The sequence below is a fragment of the Ascaphus truei genome, chromosome 3 (assembly GCF_040206685.1).
Source record: "Ascaphus truei isolate aAscTru1 chromosome 3, aAscTru1.hap1, whole genome shotgun sequence".
NCBI classification, from domain to species: domain Eukaryota; kingdom Metazoa; phylum Chordata; class Amphibia; order Anura; family Ascaphidae; genus Ascaphus; species Ascaphus truei.
Window position 1 is genome coordinate 330,013,541 of NC_134485.1, and position 20,779 is coordinate 330,034,319.

The 20,779-nt window shown below is 41.4% G+C and overlaps 1 protein-coding gene across 2 annotated transcripts in view; it reads right to left on the bottom strand.

Moving 5' to 3' along the window:
• Positions 1–1,078: 1,078 nt before the first annotated feature.
• TAC3 (tachykinin precursor 3) overlaps positions 1,079–20,779 on the bottom strand; it is a 38,133-nt gene continuing 18,432 nt past the window's right edge. The window contains exons 3-7 of one of the 2 annotated variants that reach the window (XM_075591478.1): positions 11,878–11,977; positions 9,597–9,629; positions 9,021–9,074; positions 4,706–4,769; positions 1,079–2,179 (exon numbers count right to left, since the gene is read on the bottom strand). In XM_075591478.1, coding sequence (XP_075447593.1) covers positions 2,161–2,179; positions 4,706–4,769; positions 9,021–9,074; positions 9,597–9,629; positions 11,878–11,977 — 270 coding nt within the window. In that variant the 3' untranslated portion in view covers positions 1,079–2,160. Of the gene's footprint in view, positions 2,180–4,705; positions 4,770–9,020; positions 9,075–9,596; positions 9,630–11,877; positions 11,981–20,779 lie in introns of both variants that reach the window. The other variant, XM_075591477.1, reaches the window with a different exon arrangement.

Here is a 20,779-nt window from a genome sequence, read left to right on the forward strand (position 1 = left end):
GGGAGAGACAGGGAGGGAGGGGGAGAGACAAGGAGGGGGGAGAGTGATGGGGAGGGAGAGGGAGGGGGGAGACAGGGAGGGAGAGGGGAGAGATAGAGATGGGAGGGGAGAGACAGGGAGAGTGATAGAGATGGGTAGGGCAGTGGGAGAGAGATGGGGAGGGCAGTGAGAGAGAGACGTGGAGGGCAGTGAAAGAGGCGAGGAGGAAGGGGGAGAGAGAAGGGGAAATCCATCTTGCTTTATTTTTTCCTTTCTATTTGCATTAAAAACATCTATCTGGTCTGAGGTGCCGTCTGTTTAATAACCTGCTGCAGATGTAAGGTACTTGACTAAAGAGCTTCTTACGTATATAAAAAAAGGGGCACTGCACCAAAACATATTGTATCTTTTTCTGGATTTATACATCTCCACTACTGACTTATCAGTGACGACAAATTCATTTTAAAGGAAGTTAGTGTTAAATCAGAACGTTAACGTTCAATCTGGAACCAACAACAGTCCCCATGGTTATATACCGTCTGTTGGTGAACCTTGCTACAAGGCAGTAATTGGAAACACAAAATCCTTTTAAAGTAATCCATCCATGGTAGCAGCTACTGTGCCATTAGTGTACTGTACAGCAGTGTCTGCTCAGTCAGGAAGCACTGTCAGAAATGTTCTACAGAACAAATGTGAAAGAAAGCAATCTAGGAGGGCAAGACACAGGACATGGTGGCTGAACTGGTCGGCTAATGGTACCACTTGAGCAGTTCATTTGAATGAAAATGGAATGCATAGCACTGAATATAAATACTTTGTCATTCCATGTGGAAAAATGCAACTAAATAAATAATAATATGATATAGCTGAAACTTATGTCCTCAAATCCAACATTTAGTGGATCTATCTCTACTAACTTTGTCATGTGACTTTTAGTGCAATTAACTTTGCCCTCTATCGAAATTTGATCAAGCAGGTGGAGCTTCAGTGTTTTATACAGTGTTTTGAAAATACGGTACATAGCAGTTTGTTAGTGCAATTGTAAGTCTCCACAATTCATTAAATTAACTTTATGTAGTCTACAAACAAGAAAAGAATCTCAGAGCAAAAAATAGATATTTATTGGGCTAATGGTAGGATTGGCTCCTCCCCAGCTAATAAATACATCCCCAACACACCTCTGCATTGTAGCTGTAAATCAACCTTCCTTCATCAGCTAAAACTCATATCCCAAATAAAGATTTCAGTTTGCCAGTTTTTGGTCAATCACGTCTCTTTCTCACCCCATGAGTGAACACAAAACCTTTTGAGGTAAATGTTCATTGTTTCTGTATAGTGCTATTGTGTGTAACATGGTGTATACTGGAAGCATTACATTACACAAAGGAAGAGAAAAAGACAAAAACACAAGAGATTGTATGTAAAAATATTATTATTGAATGTGATCTGTATTACTGTATCTTGAAGCTACACGGGACTTAAGCATGGGTGAGAATTACAGAGCCAACGCATTATGGGTGATCACTACCAAGGACGAAACTTAGAGAGCAGGGCACAAGAGGATTCCTTCCCTCATAATCTCATCAAAATCCAAGTCCACTTGCCTACTCCATGGTTACCAGTACCATTACCAGACTGTTTCACTGCAGTCTCTACAGCTGCATACCTGTCTCCAGGTCAATGATCCAGGCCAGGCGTTCTTAAGTTGTTATTCTATTATACCCAGGCAAATATCAATACAAATCAATACTGGATCACTATCTAACTGTAGACCTGGAGTGGTTGAGTATGGAAGTGTTACTCATGCAAATTAGAAAGGATGGTGCAAGGGTCAAAGGAGCGGAAGGGATGATAGGGGGAAATGATAAAAGAAAAGGACAGGTTACAAGGAAAGTAAGTACAGTATGACAGCAGAAGGAAAACAATGGGGGAGCGAGAGAGTAGTTGCAGAGGGGAGAATTAATTTAAGTAGTCATCCATTCGTGTCACTTGCCCATCTATTTAATACATGGTGTTGTAATGACTTAGCATAATGGCCACACAGCTGGACAAAGGTGAGGATAGTGTGATAACTCGCAAGGCAGGTGGGGCTTTTATCTGTGGTACAAAAGACGAATTCCAGCGTGTTTGGCATCAGACGGTTGGGGAATGTTGAGGTCCAGATGACTGTCACTCTTTGTCCTAAACTGAACGCCTGAACCTGCACAAGAGAGAAAATGTATTTAAATATAATTTTTGAAAGTACTAGGCTTTTTATCCCTTCTCCAATCTTGGCATTTATGCACCAATTAGTATTTATTTATTGGGGTGGCAGTCTATGGTCTGCAGTGTATCCCAGACAGAGTAACAAACCAAAGATCACACCCCTCACTAGATTCCAATTGAAAAATGATTAATCAATTGATAAGTGATGCCGCATTGCCCAGAGATGTTAATGGGGGCAACCTATGTACTCAAGGTATAGATACCAAATAGATTAATAACTAACACAAGGTCAGTGAATCATCAAAAGAAAGTACATTTAATTGGTGCATTCCTAGGTTAATTTAAATATTTAATAATATTTACATATAATGACTACATGAAGTGAAATAAGTGAATAAAAATAGAAATATTAAAATACCAAGTGGTGCTGCTATTTCTGTAGCAGTCTGCTGGAAGAGATATGTGTCTCTATTATGGTGAAAGGATGACATATTCCCTAAAACCTTTAGTAAGATATAGTAGTGTTTATATTGCTATCTTCCCTACAATCTATATAACATAGATTGACACCTGCCATATAAATGTAAAGTGTGTAACTATCAATTATAATAAATGTTGATTGCAACTAGAGTTTGCTATAAGCTCCAGCAGTAAGGCAGTAATCAAGCTACACATATATATTCTCCAGGATGAATGAACCACATGATATTAACTCTGTTGCCTACAAATAGGCGAAACTCTGATGAAACATGTCCAATTGGGGGCTGTACACTATCAGCTGTAGCAATCTGCCTGCAAATGAGCCCACAACCTAAGGCTTAGATAGTGATCACTTGCCTTGATAACATTGGTAATGGCAAAAATGTTAGCAGTTGACACTAATTGTGTAGGATGGGACATTGAATTATCTAAGCTGCTTTATAAATGCTGTATTCTAAACAGTGCAGTTCTAACATCGCTGCATAATTTTTACCATGTTCCTCAAATCAAAGTGTCTGAGTTATCCCAAAGTCTGCAACATTTGTGTCCACATGCTATGAATATCAGTGCAATATACTTAGCTACAATGTAGCGCCTGGAGGTTTAGGCTGCGTCCATGCTAGCGCTGAGCGCGCTTGGTGTGCGACACTTGCCAAGTTTACTTCTTGTAATCTTTATCTTCATGTCCCCGCTCACGCAGTGTGCGTGCGCTTTATGCGCATGCACATACGCTCTCCCAAGCTTGGTGCTTGGGGAGACAGTTAAATTTGACTTTCACATGTCCCTGCCCTGACCAATGGGGAGAGAGAGGCGTATAGGCTAAGTGGAGAGAGGTAGAAGGGAGGGGGGGCTGAGTGGAGAGAGGTGGAAGGGAGGGGGCTGAGCAGAGAGAGGTGAAAGGGGGGGGCTGAGTGGAGAGAGGTGGAAGGGGGGCTGAGCGGAGAGAGGTGGAAGTGGGAGGGAGCAGAGAGAGGTGGAAAGGGGGAGCAGAGAGAGGTGGAAAGGGGGGGCGGAGAGAGGTGGAAGGGGGGAATCAGAGAGAGGTGGAAGGGGGGATAGAATGCAGAGAAAGTAGAGAAGGAGGGAGAGAGGGGAGGGAAGGGGGGAGAGAGAGGAGGGAAGGGGGAGAGAGAGGAGGGAAGGGGGAAAGGAGAGAGAGGAGGGGAGGGGGAATGGAGAGAATGGAGGGGAGGGGGAAAGAGAGGAGGGTATGGGGGGAGAGAGAAGAGGGCACGGGGAAGAGAGAGGAGGGAGGGGGAGAGAGATGAGGGAAGGGGGGAGAGAGAGAGGAGGGAAGGGGGGGAGAGAGAGTAGGGAAGAGGGGGCGGGAGAGAATAGAGGGAAGGGGGGAGAGAGAGAATGGAGGGACACACACAGAGACACACACACAGACACAGAGACACACACATAGCCCCAATCCAGCCAATGACACATGACACACCCCCTCCCTTAATAGCCATGCCCCCCCTGCTCCTGCCCTAAAATTATTGCAGGACAGCTGACGTCACCGCTCTCAAGCTTGAGCGAGCTCAGCGGCAGCATGGCCGTAGCCTTTGGGCGTGCTTATAGTCCTTGCTACGGCAACGGCGACGCGACAGCGACGCAGACATCACGCTGCTGTCGCTGAAAAAATCAAATTGAATTGACTTCCAGCGATTGCAACCAAGCAGTCGCTCTGTCGTGCCGCTCTACTATAAGCGCACGTGACGGATTCAATACATTTGTTTTGACGCGTCGTCGCATCACCGTCGACGGGACTATAAGCGCGACCTTAGGCAGAGAGGTGTTCACACAGCAGCAAACTGGATCCGCATGCACCATTTGATGTGACCGCACTGCTTCATTAAGCCCTACACGTTTCTCTCCAGGCAGAGCTTCGTCAGGGGCGCATGCACCTCTATATGTGTCACTTAAATCCCTTATCTCTGGAGGTTCCATGTTACCCTGAGCATTCCAGCCCTCAAGATGCCAACATTTATACAGTATCTCTGCATTTGTCCCCTGAGACATTTAACTGTGCAGAGTTTCCTTCTCATCTCACCTCATTCTGCACTTTGTGGGGTATCTGTCAGGTTGGGTTTCCTTATCTCCGTTTGTAGGATTCCCTGGAGAAAGAGTCAAGAGGTTTATTGTTTACTGGTGCCAACATATTACATGCATGTAATCTTTCGTAGCACAAATAAGAAGGGCGAATAATTTTGTGTGAGTAAAGCATATTTGGATCAGTGGTCAACTTTTGTTATTCTCACATCCAGAGTACTACTACTGTGTAATTGACAAACTTACAATTTGGTTTTAAAGAAAGGGGGACTTTTTTTTAAACAAAGCCTTACCACTTACGTTTTTTACAGAATAAATATTGCCAAAATCTTTTTTTTTTTTTAAATACTATGCCCCAGTGTTTAATAAGTGAGGCACAATGCTGCCACATTTTGTAGTCAATGTGGCCACTGTTTAGGACAGCTGTTAGCTTTCCCACTCAGTAAATGGATATATTTATATTCACTCTCACTGGAGTACCTCATTTACCGGGCAATAGGGTAACTGTGGTCAGATGACAAACAGATCCTATTAAATTTAGTAATGAGTGTTACTGTTGTTCCTGGAGAAGACCCTCATCCAGCATGGCTATTTCCTTTAGTAGTTTTACTGCATTAGTAAATATAGCCCTAGAGGTCACAGTTGAAAACAATGTACAGTGTCCCAATCCAGCGTGGCCATACTGATCATTACGCAGTTGAGAAAAACTTATTGCAAAAGATGAAAAAGCATACAGACATGTCTAGATAATGCTTATTGCCTTTATTTTGGGGTGCCTCCACAGGACAACATTTTGGGCCTCCCAAGGAAGGCCCTTCGTCAGGTCGTCCAATAAAGGCTGTAAGTATTATCTAGACATGTCTATTACTTTTTAATGTTTTGCAATGTTTTTCTCTGCTATTCTTCAAGTGCAATCGCTTGTTTTTGCTTGTGTTCTAAATCATTTTACTGCAATGATCTCTAGTCTACAACATCTAGTCCCCACAAATGTTATTACTGTTATACTCCTCATTTATTTTACCATGTTCATGTTATTATAGCTCAATAGTTGACATATATATGTAGCCATGGCTGGTCCAGGTTATACTTTCTGCCCCCTGTCACGCAAGTTCTAGTAGCTACAGGCAGTACTGACAGTCGCAGTTGCTACTGAGCAGAGGCGCGTCATCTCCATGCACTTTGGACGCGGAGGCAAAGCAGCATTTGCGGCTAGAAGTTTACACTGTTGCACGGCGGCGAGCCTGAGTGTCGTTCTATGTGAGTGTAATGTGTATGTCCGGTTGTGCAGATGTTTTATACTAATAAATGTCTTGTAAAAAAACTCCATACTGAAACCGTGCCTCACTTACCCTTTAACTGCTGAACCGGGGAGAAGGAAAAAGTTGCCTGATCCCAGGCACTAAAGAGGGGAGTCCCGGCTGCAGTTTTGATTTAAGAACACACGCTGGTGCCCTAATTTTGTCGACAAGCTGGAAGGGTTAAGCTGAACCCCACAGACCATTATACCACACCTTTACTTACACTGGGCCGTGTAAGTATTCTGATATCATAACATTATTCTATTTTACCCCTTACCCCTTCTTCTGAACAGACTGGGGTATACACTACAGATACCAATCAACATCTGCACTTACACAAGGCCGTGTAAATTCATTATTATTATCATTATCACATCAGTTCCATTGGTCCCTTACCAGAGCGGATTAGCCCTGTTGTGGTTTTTCACTATTCGTATGTTTTTAGCTGGAAAGTGTTAACCCCTTTCTCCCCTATTTTTTCTGTTTTCCATGTTTCTGTAAGGGATTTGGATGATCCCTCCATTGGGTTGAAGCAGAGGGGATTAAAGGTTGTCTCTCGGTATTTTGGAGATCACATTTGCTGGTTTTATTATTTATTTTAATTTGTTTTTCACCTCTGATTCGTGACTTGGGGTAAGCGCCTGGTTTATTCTGTTTTTAGCTACAGGCAGTGGCAGGCTATCCTGTGGTGTTTACCCCCCCTCCCCCGCTCTCATGCTGCCACTTTGAGTGACCGGGGTGGAGGTGAACTGGGTCTGCGTACAGCCAATCAACATGCAGTGCTTGTACCCTCCCCCTGTGTTCTTTAGGGAGGAAGTATTCTAAATTATAGTCAGTTCCAGGTCTCCCCCTCTTGGGGTAGAGACATGCAGTTCTAGTCTCTCCCTTCTGGGGCTGACTGCAGGCAAAGATCTGAACAGAGTACCAGGCCTCAAGACTGCGAGAAGGTCGGTACCATCCAAAGGTCTGGGACCTATTCTAAAAACCCATGCATTCGCTGTAATAACATTAGCAGTGGATGCTACTATAAAGAATTCTGTTTTATATACCCTTGCCTAAGTTACAGTCTATTGGGTAAGGTTATGAAGTATGACTGTCATGGTGGGGACTGTCTCCAGTAACCCTGCAGCCTACCATGACTGAAGGCACTGACACCATGAGAAGAGCCTGAAGGATCACCAAAATCCTGTCCTGTTTCCCCTTACCATAGCAGACACTCATCTCTCCTGAACCTCACAGGTAACAAGCACCATGACACCTGTAGCTTTAGCAAGATCTACCAGAGGAAGGGGGGTGGGGTGGGAAGGGAAGCAGTGCTGCAATTGGAGGCGCTGCTGAGATGCAGAACAGGGCAGGCTTCCAGGGCAGTCAGCACAGAAGAAGCAGGGGCCGGGCCTTTGATGCTTCACCAGGGACCCTGGGCATCCATTTCAAGTTAAGGAAGGGGGGAACCTCTCTCTGAGGCAACACCAGGGAGGGGGTTGCCTAGACCCTTACCAAAAATAAGGACTGTGTTGGAGCGTACCCTGTGGGAATTGTTCCAGGGAACGTGGATACCCTTCATAAGAGGAAAAATAAATTGTTGGGGCGTACCCTGTGGGAAATGTCCAGGGAGCATGTACCCTTCGTTCAATCCAGACCAGTGGTTGGGGTGTACCTTGTGGGAAATGTCCAGGGAGCGTGGAAACCCTTCTAACTGCCTAAAAATTGTGCTTGTTGGGGCGTACCCTGTGGGATCTTCCAGGGAACATGTACCATTAATTTATTGCAAATTCTACCTAAGGAACGGGCCCCTGAGTTGTTCCTGGGGACCCTGTGTCCCTTTTGCCATCATGGACTGTGTTGTCAAAATGGTGCTCCTGCCAGAAAAATGGGTCCGCATGGGCTTGCAACAAGTTGCAAGCTATTTTCTGCAAACTCAGTTACAAGCTATTCAGCGCCAAGCCAAGGTACCGCCCATCACTGTGACTGGCTCATCCGGAGCCAGGTCACACCCTGTGTGTGTGCTGTTTGTGTGCTGGTGCTGTGTGTGCAGTGTGCAGTGTGCAGTGAGTGTGTCTAGTGTGCTGTGTGTGCTGTATGCAGTGAGTAGTGAGTGTGTGCAGTGTGCTGTGAGTGTGTGCTGTATGTGCTGTGGGTGTGCTGGTGCTGTGTGCAGTGTAGTGTGTGCTGTGTGCAGTGAGTACTGAGTGTGTGCTATGTGCTGTGTGTGCAGTGTGTGTGCAGTGTGCTGTGAGTGTGTGCAGTGTGCTGTGTGCAGTGTGTGCTGGTGATGTGGGTGCAGTGTGCAGTGAGTGTGTGCTGTGTGTGATGGTGCTGTGTGCAGTGTAGTCTGTGTGCAGTGTGCAGTGAGTGTGTGTGCTGGTGCTGTGTGCTGTTTAGTGTGTGTGCAGTGTGCAATGTGTGCAATGAGTGTGTGCTGTGTGTGTGCTGCTGCTGTGAGTGTGTGCTGTGTGTGCAGTGTGTGTGCAGTGTGTGTGCGTGTGCAGTGAGTGTGTGCAGTGTGCTGGTGCAGTGTGTGTGCAGTGTGTGTGCAGTGTGTGTGCAGTGTGTGTGCTGGTGCTGCTTGTGCAGTGTGTGCAGTGTGTGCACTGAGTGTGTGCACTGAGTGTGTGCTGTATGTGCTGGTGCAGTGTGTGTGCTGTGTGCAGTGTGTGCTGTGTGCAGTGTGTGCCGGTGCTGCGTGTGCAGTGTGCAGTGAGTGTGTGCTGTGTGTGTGCTGTGTGCAGTGTGTGCAGTGTGTGCTGGTGCAGTGGGTGTGCAGTGTGTGTGCAGAGTGTGTGAATTGTGTACAGTGTGTGCAATGTGTAAAAAAATTTTTTTTTAAATATTCGGGTTCCACGCTCAAATTGCGGTACCAGCGGATCTGCGTTATAGCGGATCGCGCTATAACGGGGTTGAGCTGTATATATATTAAACAATAAATAACTATAAAGTAACTTTCTCAAATGCTGTACTTCTTTGGAAATAAAGAGATAAAGTACAAGTAATGGAAATAATGTCAATATTAACACCTACCTGTTTGAAAATTCCTCTTGCCCATTAATCCAACAAAGAAGTCGTGCATATCTCCTATAAGACATTATTAATAGCATTAATTCATATGCAAACACAAACCTATATTGTAAAAGGAAAGGTAGGCTCAATCATCCCACCGCAACATCCACATTCACCGTTTACTGTGTCTTAGAGTAGGAATGCGGCTAGAGTAGTCAAAGAAAAGTATATATTTTATTGGATGTAGATGTGGATTTGTTTTGTGAATATATTCTGGTGAACCATTTACATATGCTGTGTGATAAAGCAGATTAGCTTGGTGTTACATGTACATATGTACTGATAGTGGCTGAGAAGGGTGGTTGTACAGAATGTACTGTAGGTACAATAATATAGCTAATTACAAGTAAGAGAATCAACAATACTGTAACAGAGCTCAGCAAGGCCTGAGGTTCCTTGGCAGACAAATGTTTGCCACTTGAACAAATTGAGGTGCAGCAGATTTCTGATGTAACAAGTTAATGGACCAAAGCCACATGTTGAGTCTTTATGATCAGGGTTTGGCTGGCCCAGCACAAGCCCAAATTTCTCACTTACGTTTCAAAGGCAAAGAAGAGAACTCCTTGGAATCTAGATTAAGGCAACATAATTTGGGTTACAATCAGGGAACAGGACACTGGATATTATAATCAGATGGCAAATGAAGGCACCTGGTCATGAAGTCACATCTAAAGAAAAACTCATTCCTATCTTATCACTGTTCGTTCTTTTCCCACCCTCAGCTGCTGTTGATACTGTAGTTGCAATTTACTGCTGAAACGGTAACCCCACTCATGTCTACTAAATACAAACTGTATCTATTATTTATCAATGTTTCTTGTACTGTATTGTACTTCTATGCACCGTTGCACTGTACCGAAGAATCTGTTGGTACTTCATAAATAAACCAAAAATAAATTCTATTAATAACAAATGGATTATGTTTCAGCCAGGACACTCGTGTTTGTGCTTTGTGCAGGCTTATAAAAAAACATTTAGTAGCAATGGCAGGATTTCTTTACTTCACATCTCTGGCCCAATGTGATGAAGGGGAACATGTTTAAAATATGAAGAACTTGGGCATACAATATAATTATGGGACTGTATGATCTAAACAAGTCCCTTCTAAACCTGTTATGCTGCCGTAGCTCAAAACTGCAGTTCACCTACAATTCCTTTTTCTTAATGTTTTCTTCTAGTACCTACTAAATCTATTGATGAAAACTTTGATTATTTTCTCTTATTTGCAAATTGCTTCCAAAGCACTGTGCAACGTCCAGTCCCAAGTAGTTAGTTACATAGTAGTTACATAGTAGATAAGGTTGCAAAAAGACATACGTCCATCAAGTTCAACCTATGCTAAATTTAGATGACAGATACTATGAACATTATGGAACTAGAGAAATGGCCCCCAAATTAATAAAGGGGATGGATAATCTAATTTATGAGGAGAGGCTAGCTAAATTAGCTATGTTTACATTAGACAAGAGGCATCTAAGTGGGGATATGATAACTATATACAAATATATGCGGGGACAATACAAGGAGCTTTCAAAAGAACTATTCATCCAAAAGACAGTACAAACGACACTGGGTAATCCCTTAAGGTTGGAGAAAATGAGATTTCACCAGCAACAAAGGACAAGGTTCCTTACAGTAAGGGCAGTTAAACTGTGGAATACATTACCCATGGAGACTGTGATGGCAGATACAATAGATATGTTCAAAAAACTGGCTGTTTTTTTAAGGTTTTAAAAATATATCTGGTTCTAACTCCACACTTATACAAACAGCACTTGAAATCAAACAGTAATTCAATCACAGAAATCAGGGCACGCAAGCTCAGGATTCGCTACTAGTCTCTGTTGAATATTTTCACATGTATTTTTGTTCATGAGTTACTACTTGTTTAATTACAATTCAATAGTGTATGTCATAAATAAACCTTTGCAATAAAATTATCAGAATAACATAAGCGTATTAACTGTAAATATAAAGTGAGTGTAATAATTAGAAAAATGTAGCTACAGTAGTCTTTTTAGTACCAGCTTGGGGTATCAGATGGACAACATACAATGGTCCAGCACACTTTAAAGTTCTGATAAGGTTCTACAACCAGATTGTAAAGTTATCTTTTATATTTTTTACCAACTTTGAAGTTAACATGTCGGAGTGCAGTTTGTAGAGGAAGAGGGAACAGACAGGTATTCTGATAATCCGACAATATTCAAGCTTATTTTACACCATCCAAGTAAAACGTTAGGATTGAGGTCTAAAAGCTTCACAATCCAATTTAACTCAATTTACCATAATAGCACTGATCCTCAACACCAGTGTTTTTCAACCTTTAAGAACTGGGGCACCCTATTTATTTTAAAATACTATTTTAGTAGAATGGCATATATGTAGATATTTATATACTGGCCTCTATATTATATTTAAATGATACCATTGCAATAGTTGAATAACCTTTTTACATTATTACATTATAAATATGACAAATACATATACAAAATAAAATGGTGTCTTGAAGAATAAAATAACAAAAAATGTTCTTAGGAAACCCCTGGTAAAAACCCATAGGGTTCAACAGAACACAGGTGAAAAACCTTCCCTTTATACCACTCTGTCCTGACTCATTCTTTTGTCAGTGTGACTGTCCCATCATAAATAAAACAAATAAGCTGCATAATTTGCAAGCATACGAAAAAGGTCGGCCCTATCAATTTAATTTCTGGTGCATACAAGAGACATACTGTAGGAGGAGTCATGGGAGTCCTGAAGCGTTTTCTCCCCTGAGACTTATTAAAAGTTAATAGCTAGGTATATTATACATTACCAGAGTTCCTTCTTCCCATGAGGCCGACAAAACCATCGTAGGAATCTTCATCATAAAACCTCTTCAGGAGGGAAGTAGGAAGTTTGTAGATATCTGAATTCTTCTGGTAAGAAAAAAAAAAAAGACATGGGGAAAATTCAGATTAGTTAAATTACAAGGGGGAAAAAACAATAACAAGGAAATAAAAAATGTAATTAGCCATTAGCTTCAAATATTTCACACCACTTCTAAGGTATGGAGCTATGTATCAAGCTCCTGTGCAGAACATTTAGATATACTTTTTTTTCTCTTATAGAGTGCATCGGAAGTAAACTCTTATGTAAATTGGAGCGTCACCTATACATTTTGTGGCTGCCTAATTATTATTTTTCTCCAGCAAGTAGGGCTTTCCTACAAACTGCTTCAAGCCTTGGACTCCCCTACTGCGAGATTGAAATTCACTAATTTGAGCATCTCAGCTTAATCAGGGTGAATATTGTATAGCAGGAAGTTAGATTACACTAGGCCTTTTTGTCTTTTGTAAATATAAAATGAAGACAGATTTGCTTTAGAGCATTAAAGAGGCAGTTCGAGCGGCACTTAAAAAAAATATACAGTATATATTTACCTTTTTTGTTTTTGTTTTAATATATGCAGGCCATTGATGATCTTTATTGAAAACGAATTGCCTATGCTGTTGATCGATTGGTTCTCCTGTGACCGATCAGCGAAGATCCTGCATCCCAGGGTTTACGGAAATGGCTTTGCAGAAACACTGAATAACATTGAAACTGACAGCAGATGAGCACCACCTGGCCCATCAAGTCTGCCCATTTCCTACCTGCTATACAGCCCCAGAACTAATTTAATCTTTGGCTTGTTTCTACATTTATGTTATCCATGTGTCTATCAAAACATGTTTTCAATCTCTTCACTAAATTAATCTTCACCACCTCTTTAGAGAGTATGTTTAATTGATTCACTCCCTTTTCAGTACTTCTTCACTTTGCTATCACATTCCAGATTCAGAGTGTGATATCTTTCTGCATCATTCCTCTTTATCTGAAAACTAATTTCCTCTTGTACCTTTTTTAATACCCCTGATGAGTATATTTTTTTCTATGATATGCCCCCTCCCCCTCTGTTCTTCCATGCTGTACATGTTGATTTTGTTTAATTTTTCCTGAAAGGTTTTGAGAGGCAAACTGTGCCTCATTTTATTAGTTACTCTGCTTTGCACCACACCTCTATTTAGTTTGTGTAGTTGCAGAGATCTGGCCTGTAGAACTGAACACAGTACTTTGAACACAGGTGAGATCTTGCCAAATCTCTGGCACAACCTCAGAGCCACCATGTTGTCCGCCTGCACGCCAGTCTATGAGAGATCTGTGAAACTCAGATCGACCGCTGTTTTTCTACATTTTCCCTCTCCATAGAAAAACATGGAGAACGGGGTAGCGGAAAATCGCGGAACGGAGGCTGTGTTTTGGGCCAATCCCAGTGCGAGGGATCACCTGTGTCAGCCAATACGGGCTGGGGTTGTGATGGGGAGGCAGAGGCAAGGAGGGTGGGAATTACGAACCAGCAAATGAGAACGGTGCCTACCTCCCCCTGTTCTCGGTGCTGGCTTGCTCTAATAATGAGACAGAGAGGTGCCTGTCTGGGCAGACAATAGCTCCATTCTTCGGGCCAACACCTCCCATATAGGAGGACTTCCCATCCCTCCCATCCTCATCCTCCATTGTCTCCAACATTCTCAGGGTACCAGTTAAACCCACATTTCTGGACGGGCAGGCTGGGTAAGTGGATTACCAGCCTGGCATGTCCAGGGAATAAAGGAATACATTTTACAGTTAAACATGGTACAACATACACTGCATAAAGATGTTACTTATACATTATTATGTTTAACCCATAGCTTTCTGGCCACATGAGCCACAGGTAGATACAGGGTAATCTTGTACAGTCTTCAACTGACCCACTGATGGAGCCACCTGTGCTGAAGCTGGGATATCCTGAAAACCAGACCTATTGGGGGTTCCTTGAAAACTGGAGTTGATCACCCATGCTCTAGACTAGCAAAACTTATAGTAAGAACACAATCAGTAAAGCAGGTGAACCTGGTTCGAATCCCAGTGTCAGCTCTCCTTGTGACCTCGGCCCTTTGGGCCATATTTACCAAATGATAGTTGACCATAAAACACCTTCTGGTGCTAGAAGATGCCTTACAGCCATTCAAGTTAATGACCCCCTGTGACAGAGCAGCCTGTAGGCGAGGTCAGTTAAGAGTCCACAAGATGCATTTCAAACTACAAGAAAACATTGGAGCTACTGTCCTTTTAAGGCAAAAAACAAAGCATAAAACAAACACCTACTCCTTTTTGGAGACTGACTAAACAGGACAGGCTCTAACTCTCTGACTTGCTGGATAGGCCAGTTCCCAGTCCCAAAACATATAAAACAATAGCAGGGAACAATATATAAAGTCTTATTTTAGTATCGGTGGAGCATCTCCAGTTTCTCCATGCACACTTACAACAAAAAAAGACGGTGCAAAACAGCGCTACAGAACAAACGTGAAATATTTACCTAATTAATTATAAGGTGAAAATATAAAAAAAATACTGGCAGCCAGACAATAACTAACAGTACAGTTAGTCAAAAAGCATGGAGGTGGGAGAAATGTATAAATAGACCAGTAGAATTTTTTTCACTGGTTTTGCAGCCAGGAGACTTCAGTAAATAACCCTCTCAATGTTTGTAGCTCCTACTTTTTAAATGATATCCAACGTCTTGATGAGATCATTCATCTTCAAAACTTCACTGCTGCAAAAATGGTGCAAAAAAAAGCATTGTTTCCAACAATGGGGCTATTGTTTTCTGTGATACAGATATAATCTGACTATGTGTCCCAGAAAAATAATCAATTTGCCTCAGTTGCATTTGATGAAGACTGCTTGAAGACTGAAACATACACTATTTCTCACAGACTTTCCTATGAACACACAAGGGAAGTGAATGTGAAAGGCTTTTGCTGCTCATATTTTGGAAATGATTATGTTGCTAGCAATAAGATGCTCAGGTGTAGGGTCACTAAATATACTTTAAATCGGTAATCGTCCTTGTGGAGTGTGCAGACAGAATCCAGCATGAATACATTGAGTTTAGAGCTGGGAAAATAATTCTCATGTCTCACTCTCAAGGTACTTTGGTTCAAAGCAAATTTGGGAAAATTGCCAAGTAAGTGTGCAATCCATTATTTCTAAAGAGAGTTAAAGGAAAACGAATCATTGAACCATTACAATTGAAACTATGATTTCGCTACAGAAAGAAAAAAAAAGAGATTGGGCAGATTTAACCTGAGAGAGACCAAATCACTCACACATTGGGAAATAGAATTCACACAGTTGGGCTTATATAGCAAAGTCTCTCAGCTGCAAAGCTGGGAGAAAAGGGGAGCAAAGAGTATGAATCATACCTTTTTCCTCTGGTTAATCTAGTCCATTTATTTTTTTGCTCTGGTTTTGCCTCCGTTTTGCAGATGGGAGACTTTGATTTAGAGACCCCAAATGTGAGAGAGAAATAGAGATCCCTATATATCAATACATTACCATTTGTTATTAGACTTACTATGGGTACAATGGGGCCTGTTTATGAATGTCTGCAGACTGCAAAACTGGCACGCACATTTTGGGGGAAACAAGATAGTCTAATAAGAAGCTTCTGCTGTTCTTAAAGCTGCAGACCAAGCAATATCTAACATGTGTGTTTTTATTTTAAATAATCAGTTCTGTACTATGAGAAAATACAGATAATTGTAGCATTTAAAAAAAAAAAAAGAAGAAAAAACAACTCTGAATGGCATTTTCAATGTATTATAAAGTAACAAGCCCTATGTTTCTATAGCAACCATTTGCAGTCACATCCCCTTCCTCTTCTGAAACAGGCTCTTCCACACCCTTTTTTTGAGCCCTGCTCCCTCTCTAGCAGTGCACCAATTGTATCTAGTGACTGTCGGGTCACATGATCTTCCCCACAGAACTTTGCATCTCTGCTCCTCTTGGGCTGCACTGACAGCCATTTAGTGAACCCCTGCGCCGAATCATCTCTGATCGCTCACAGGAGAAGGAATCAATCAGCAACTTAGCTAATTAGTTATCATTGTGTGGATTGTATTGCTGCACATATTAAAGGGGAGGGTGGTGGGGTGGGGTGGAGGGTGGGGGGTGGGGAGGGGGGAGGGGGGGGGGGGAATTTGAAAAGAAAAAAACCTGGCAGCTTGAACTGCTTATTTATGATGCCCTATTTTATGCCATATAGAAGAAATCGCTCCGTTATGTGTGAGTGCCACTGTTTTTCTGGGACTATGCTCTGAAAAATAGAATTTATTCTCCTGGAAAAGAACAACATATTCGAGTTAATAAAACATAGGCATGTGTTTTCCGCTAAATTAAGGATGATCTTGTGTGAAAAGGAGCAGCATTTTCACTGAGCTTGGTTGGCCACCTGTAATTGAACAATGAATAAATGAAAAAGGAAACTGACCGTAGAGGATGCATGTCTCTAATTATATATGTCTTTAAAATAAGATCTTACTGCGGGTATACACTGTATATCAATAGCACATTATATTGTAGTCTGAAAATGGTGGATGGGCCCAATTCTGTGGTCACCACCTATGCTTCCATAATGTGGAATAATGGTCAGAAAAATGTGTCATACTTTACTACCAACAAAGGCCTAGATTCACATAGCTTTGTTAAGTGAGCCAATGTCACTTTATGCTTTAACGTATATCTTTAAAGCTGAATGGGAAAGGAAACTGCGTCAACTATAACAGACGATGGTGATAATTATATGCAGGAGAGGTGATTCCTCTAACAACGCCTGCGCACACAGATGTGTGTAAGGTTAACACGGATTCACCATAATGTTGGATGCTACTTCTGTATCTCCCAAAACACTCCTTTATACAATATGTGGAGAGACCTGTGAACACGCCTGAGATACCTGGGAGACATGCACATTTTAACTCGCTGACAGAGCCCCCGTGTTAGGTGTGAAACGCGTCCGAGGTTTTTTCTTGCCTCTGCACTTGGCTGTGGCTGAATACAGTTATCCTATTAATTTACTTTTTGTCCAGTCGGGCTGCTTTTCTTTGCTGCTGTGCTCTCCATTTTTGTTCCCGCACATTTTAATAATTTGAAAATGGGGAAGCGACACTGATTCATGAAACGCGTAGCGTGAAGGGCTAATGCCCCAATGCTAAAGCGTGAAGATTGCCCAGATCCGGGGAGGTCGGTCTTTGAACGCAACCAGCGAGGAGAAGCTACAGTAGAGGCAACTCTTATTCGAACAAAAACCAGTGGCAATTCCCCAAAAAACCCAGGAAACACCCAGGTACATTCTGAATACATGCCTTAAACTTTCCTTAAACTAGCCCCAGCATTTCTGCATTGATTAATGGCCTATCAGATTAACAGCGGGGGTCCCTGGCAGTCCCATTCAAACTGAATTGGACTGCCAGGGAACCCTGCTGTGTTAATCCTATGGGTCGTTAGTCAATGCAGAAATGCCTTAAACGTGCCTCAAACTAGCCCAGAACATACCCAGCACATACCCAGCACATACCCAGCACATACCCAGCACATACCCAGAATGTAACCCGGCTAGTTTACGGCAAATGTTAGAATAAACGTTGCCTCTACTGTAACACAGCGCGTCTGCAGCAAAGGAAACAAAATGGCTAGGACTCCACACATACACCGCAAACTTCTGCTTACCTGGCTCATGACCAAGCAACTTCTCGTGAGTAGGATTCAAATTTTATTCATCGTCGTTAATATCAAGAAAAGAATATTTAATTATTAACTATGTTATTTCTGTTTTTTTTTACTGTGTCCACATACTTTTGTTTTTAATCAGCTTTTATTAAACATTTTTTATTGTGTCTTCTCAACACATTTCCGGTTCATACCAGGGAATTTCCAGTTACATTTTTGATTGTTCGATCATTGGATAATATTATCCCAAGCAATTTAAATATGTAACCACCTGAGATAATGCACTGTGTGTGCACTTTTGTTTGTTCCCTTGCATGCGTGATACCATCATGATCTATGGAAGAAAATCCCACAGCAGATAAGATTTCCCAGGATTCCAGCTCACGTTGGGTTTGAATTCACGCTTCATTTTTGTGATGCGCCATAAAAGTCAATTTTCCCAATTGCGCAAACCTACTTGCACGGACATCCAGCAATTGTATCTTTTAGAAGACAATTTATTTGAGTAGAATGGACATCTTAGCTGAAAACGAACTTACGGTATGGTACTGTAGATAAATACTCAGATGTAGCTTTGTCAGAACTGCAAGTCAAAGTGACCTAAAGTAGGTCCACTTTATACAATCAAGTGCTTGTCAAACCAAACATGACGAGTTATCTTAATATTTTCAGTTTTGTTTCTTAGGTGACATTTTCTGTGTGATACTGATCCTTATGATGGCATTATAGGGCAAACTTAAGAAGCAATGGTACGGGTTAGCAGTTAGCACACCCGATCAAGCACCTATTCAAGTCAATAGTATGTAACATCAGATCCGGTGTGCTAACCTGTGCTGACACTTGTTAAATCTGCCCTTCCGTGCTTATATTGTCTAGCTTTATATTTATCATTTTATCCAAAATTGTGCTGCTATGTTAAGGACATATGCTATGTGAACCATATGGAATAGCCATTGCCTATTCAAGAAAAAGATATGATTGGATCGGAAATAATGTACAAAGTATACATTTGTGTTGGACCCATTAAACTGATCATAACAAATCTAATTAAGAACTGAATCTTGATAGACTTTGATTATATACAGTGTATTCTGAAAATGTGCAATGGAGTTATAACTGGTAGACAAGTATGTGCCTAAATATATTCCCCAGAATTGTACAGTAGTTTGAAAGCTCTGAAAAATGAACCTGAACCTATCCAAGTTCAAGTGGTCTGCAACATGTATTGTACAGTTCCTTTTAATGTCAAAATACATTAAATAGCATTGAACCCGTTAATGTGCATTAGAAGCAGTACAACCTATTTGTGCATATTAGGGGTTCATTTATCAAACTGTCCAAAACCTGGGTCAACCCAGTACACTGCACCAGAGCTATCACAAAAGAAAATAGCATTGGGAGGTATGTACAGTAACAACGTAAAACAAAGTGTGAGCAGAAGATTGTTTTTGACACATTGCTCCATTTTCTGCTTGCGTTTGCTTAAATGCTAAAGTGTTTCTTATACGTGATGCAAACTGCTGGTCAAATAAGTTTATTACAGTACACCACTTCAGACTTGGTGATTTTTTTAAATGCAGGTATACGATAGAAAAGAGACGCATCGTTTGATGCACTTGCTCATAATCTGTACGTCACATAACCCCTCCCTATCTCCTCCTGCTGACGCTCCCTAATAAGCTGGTGCAATACATGGAGGAAGGACTACAGGCATACCTTGCTTTAAGGACACTCACTTTAAGTACACTCACGAGTAAGGACATATCGCCCAATAGGCAAACGGCATATCACGTATGCGCCTGTAAGCACGTCCTGAACAGCAATACCAGCTCCCTACCTATACCGAAGCTGTGAGCAAGCGGGGAGACTATAGAGCCTGTTACAAATGCACTATTTACATCAGTTATGCACGTATATGATGATTACAGTACAGTACATGCATCAATAATTGGAAAAAAAAGGTAGTGCTTCACTTTAAGTACATTTTCACTTTACATACATGCTCCGGTCCCATTGCGTACGTTAATGCGGGGTATGCCTGTATTTGCATTTTGTCAATTTAGCCCCAGATTTGTTTTAAAACATCTCCCCCATTGTTTTCAATTAAACTGTTTTTCCTTAATAATTCTGGTGGCATTTTTTTTGCCCCAGTTTTGCAGTTGAGAGGCTAATGGAGTAATTTTATATACAGTATGCCAAGGCAACAGTTCGAGCTGTTTTTTGCTCAAAATCCACATTGTAGTATAAGGAGAATTTCATCCGAAAACCACCTAAACGGCCGCCTGGGTATATATAGAATGAGGCTCTAAATTACTCCTTCTACCTTATCTAAATTACCATATTGGATCTATTTATCTAAGCTTTCTGACAGCATCATTGAACCAAAACAAGTGCCAAATCATTCCATTGCTTTTAATGGGATTCCTTTTCCATAATAAATATTGTTTTGTTGTATGCTATAGATGCTATATACATCTGTTTTGCAGTCTTAGATAAACAGACTCCATATTTTTTTATATTAAAGCTCACAAAACTTTGTTGACAATTTCTTCTTCTTTTTTTTTATTGGGTATTGTTTATCCAAATCTGAGGCAAACTGGTCACAAAAAGTCATGCAAATCTGCACCAGATTTATGTAAGAAAAATATCTACAGTACTTTGAATCAATGTTGTTTCTTTTTCCTTGATTAATCTGGTGCATAGGAACATAGGTACCTAATGTCATCTGAGATTATTATGTAGAAATAACTTCTGTTGAAGCAGCAAAACGTGAAATCTTATGTAGGTTTTTAAAAAAAATCTGTAGTATTAGATAATAGTGACTGTTTTTTCCCCCTGTCTTTTATTCAACTCTTAATGTTATTTTTAATGAGTTTTAAAGCATCCTTTGATTTATATAGCAGGTTTTAGCCCACATGCCCAGTAGTACAAGGTCTTTGTAACACTTTCCTGTTTGTGATCATTTATTGCCAATGATCCCAGCGGTTTGAGCTGTATACTGTAATGATAGATAATGTTACCTTAGTAATATAAGGATAGAATGTAGCTGCTGAGTTACACTGACTGACAGATTGATGGAAGCTGAAAGGCAGCCATTACGTTAGGCACACAATCAGGATTTTTACAGATGTATAACAGAA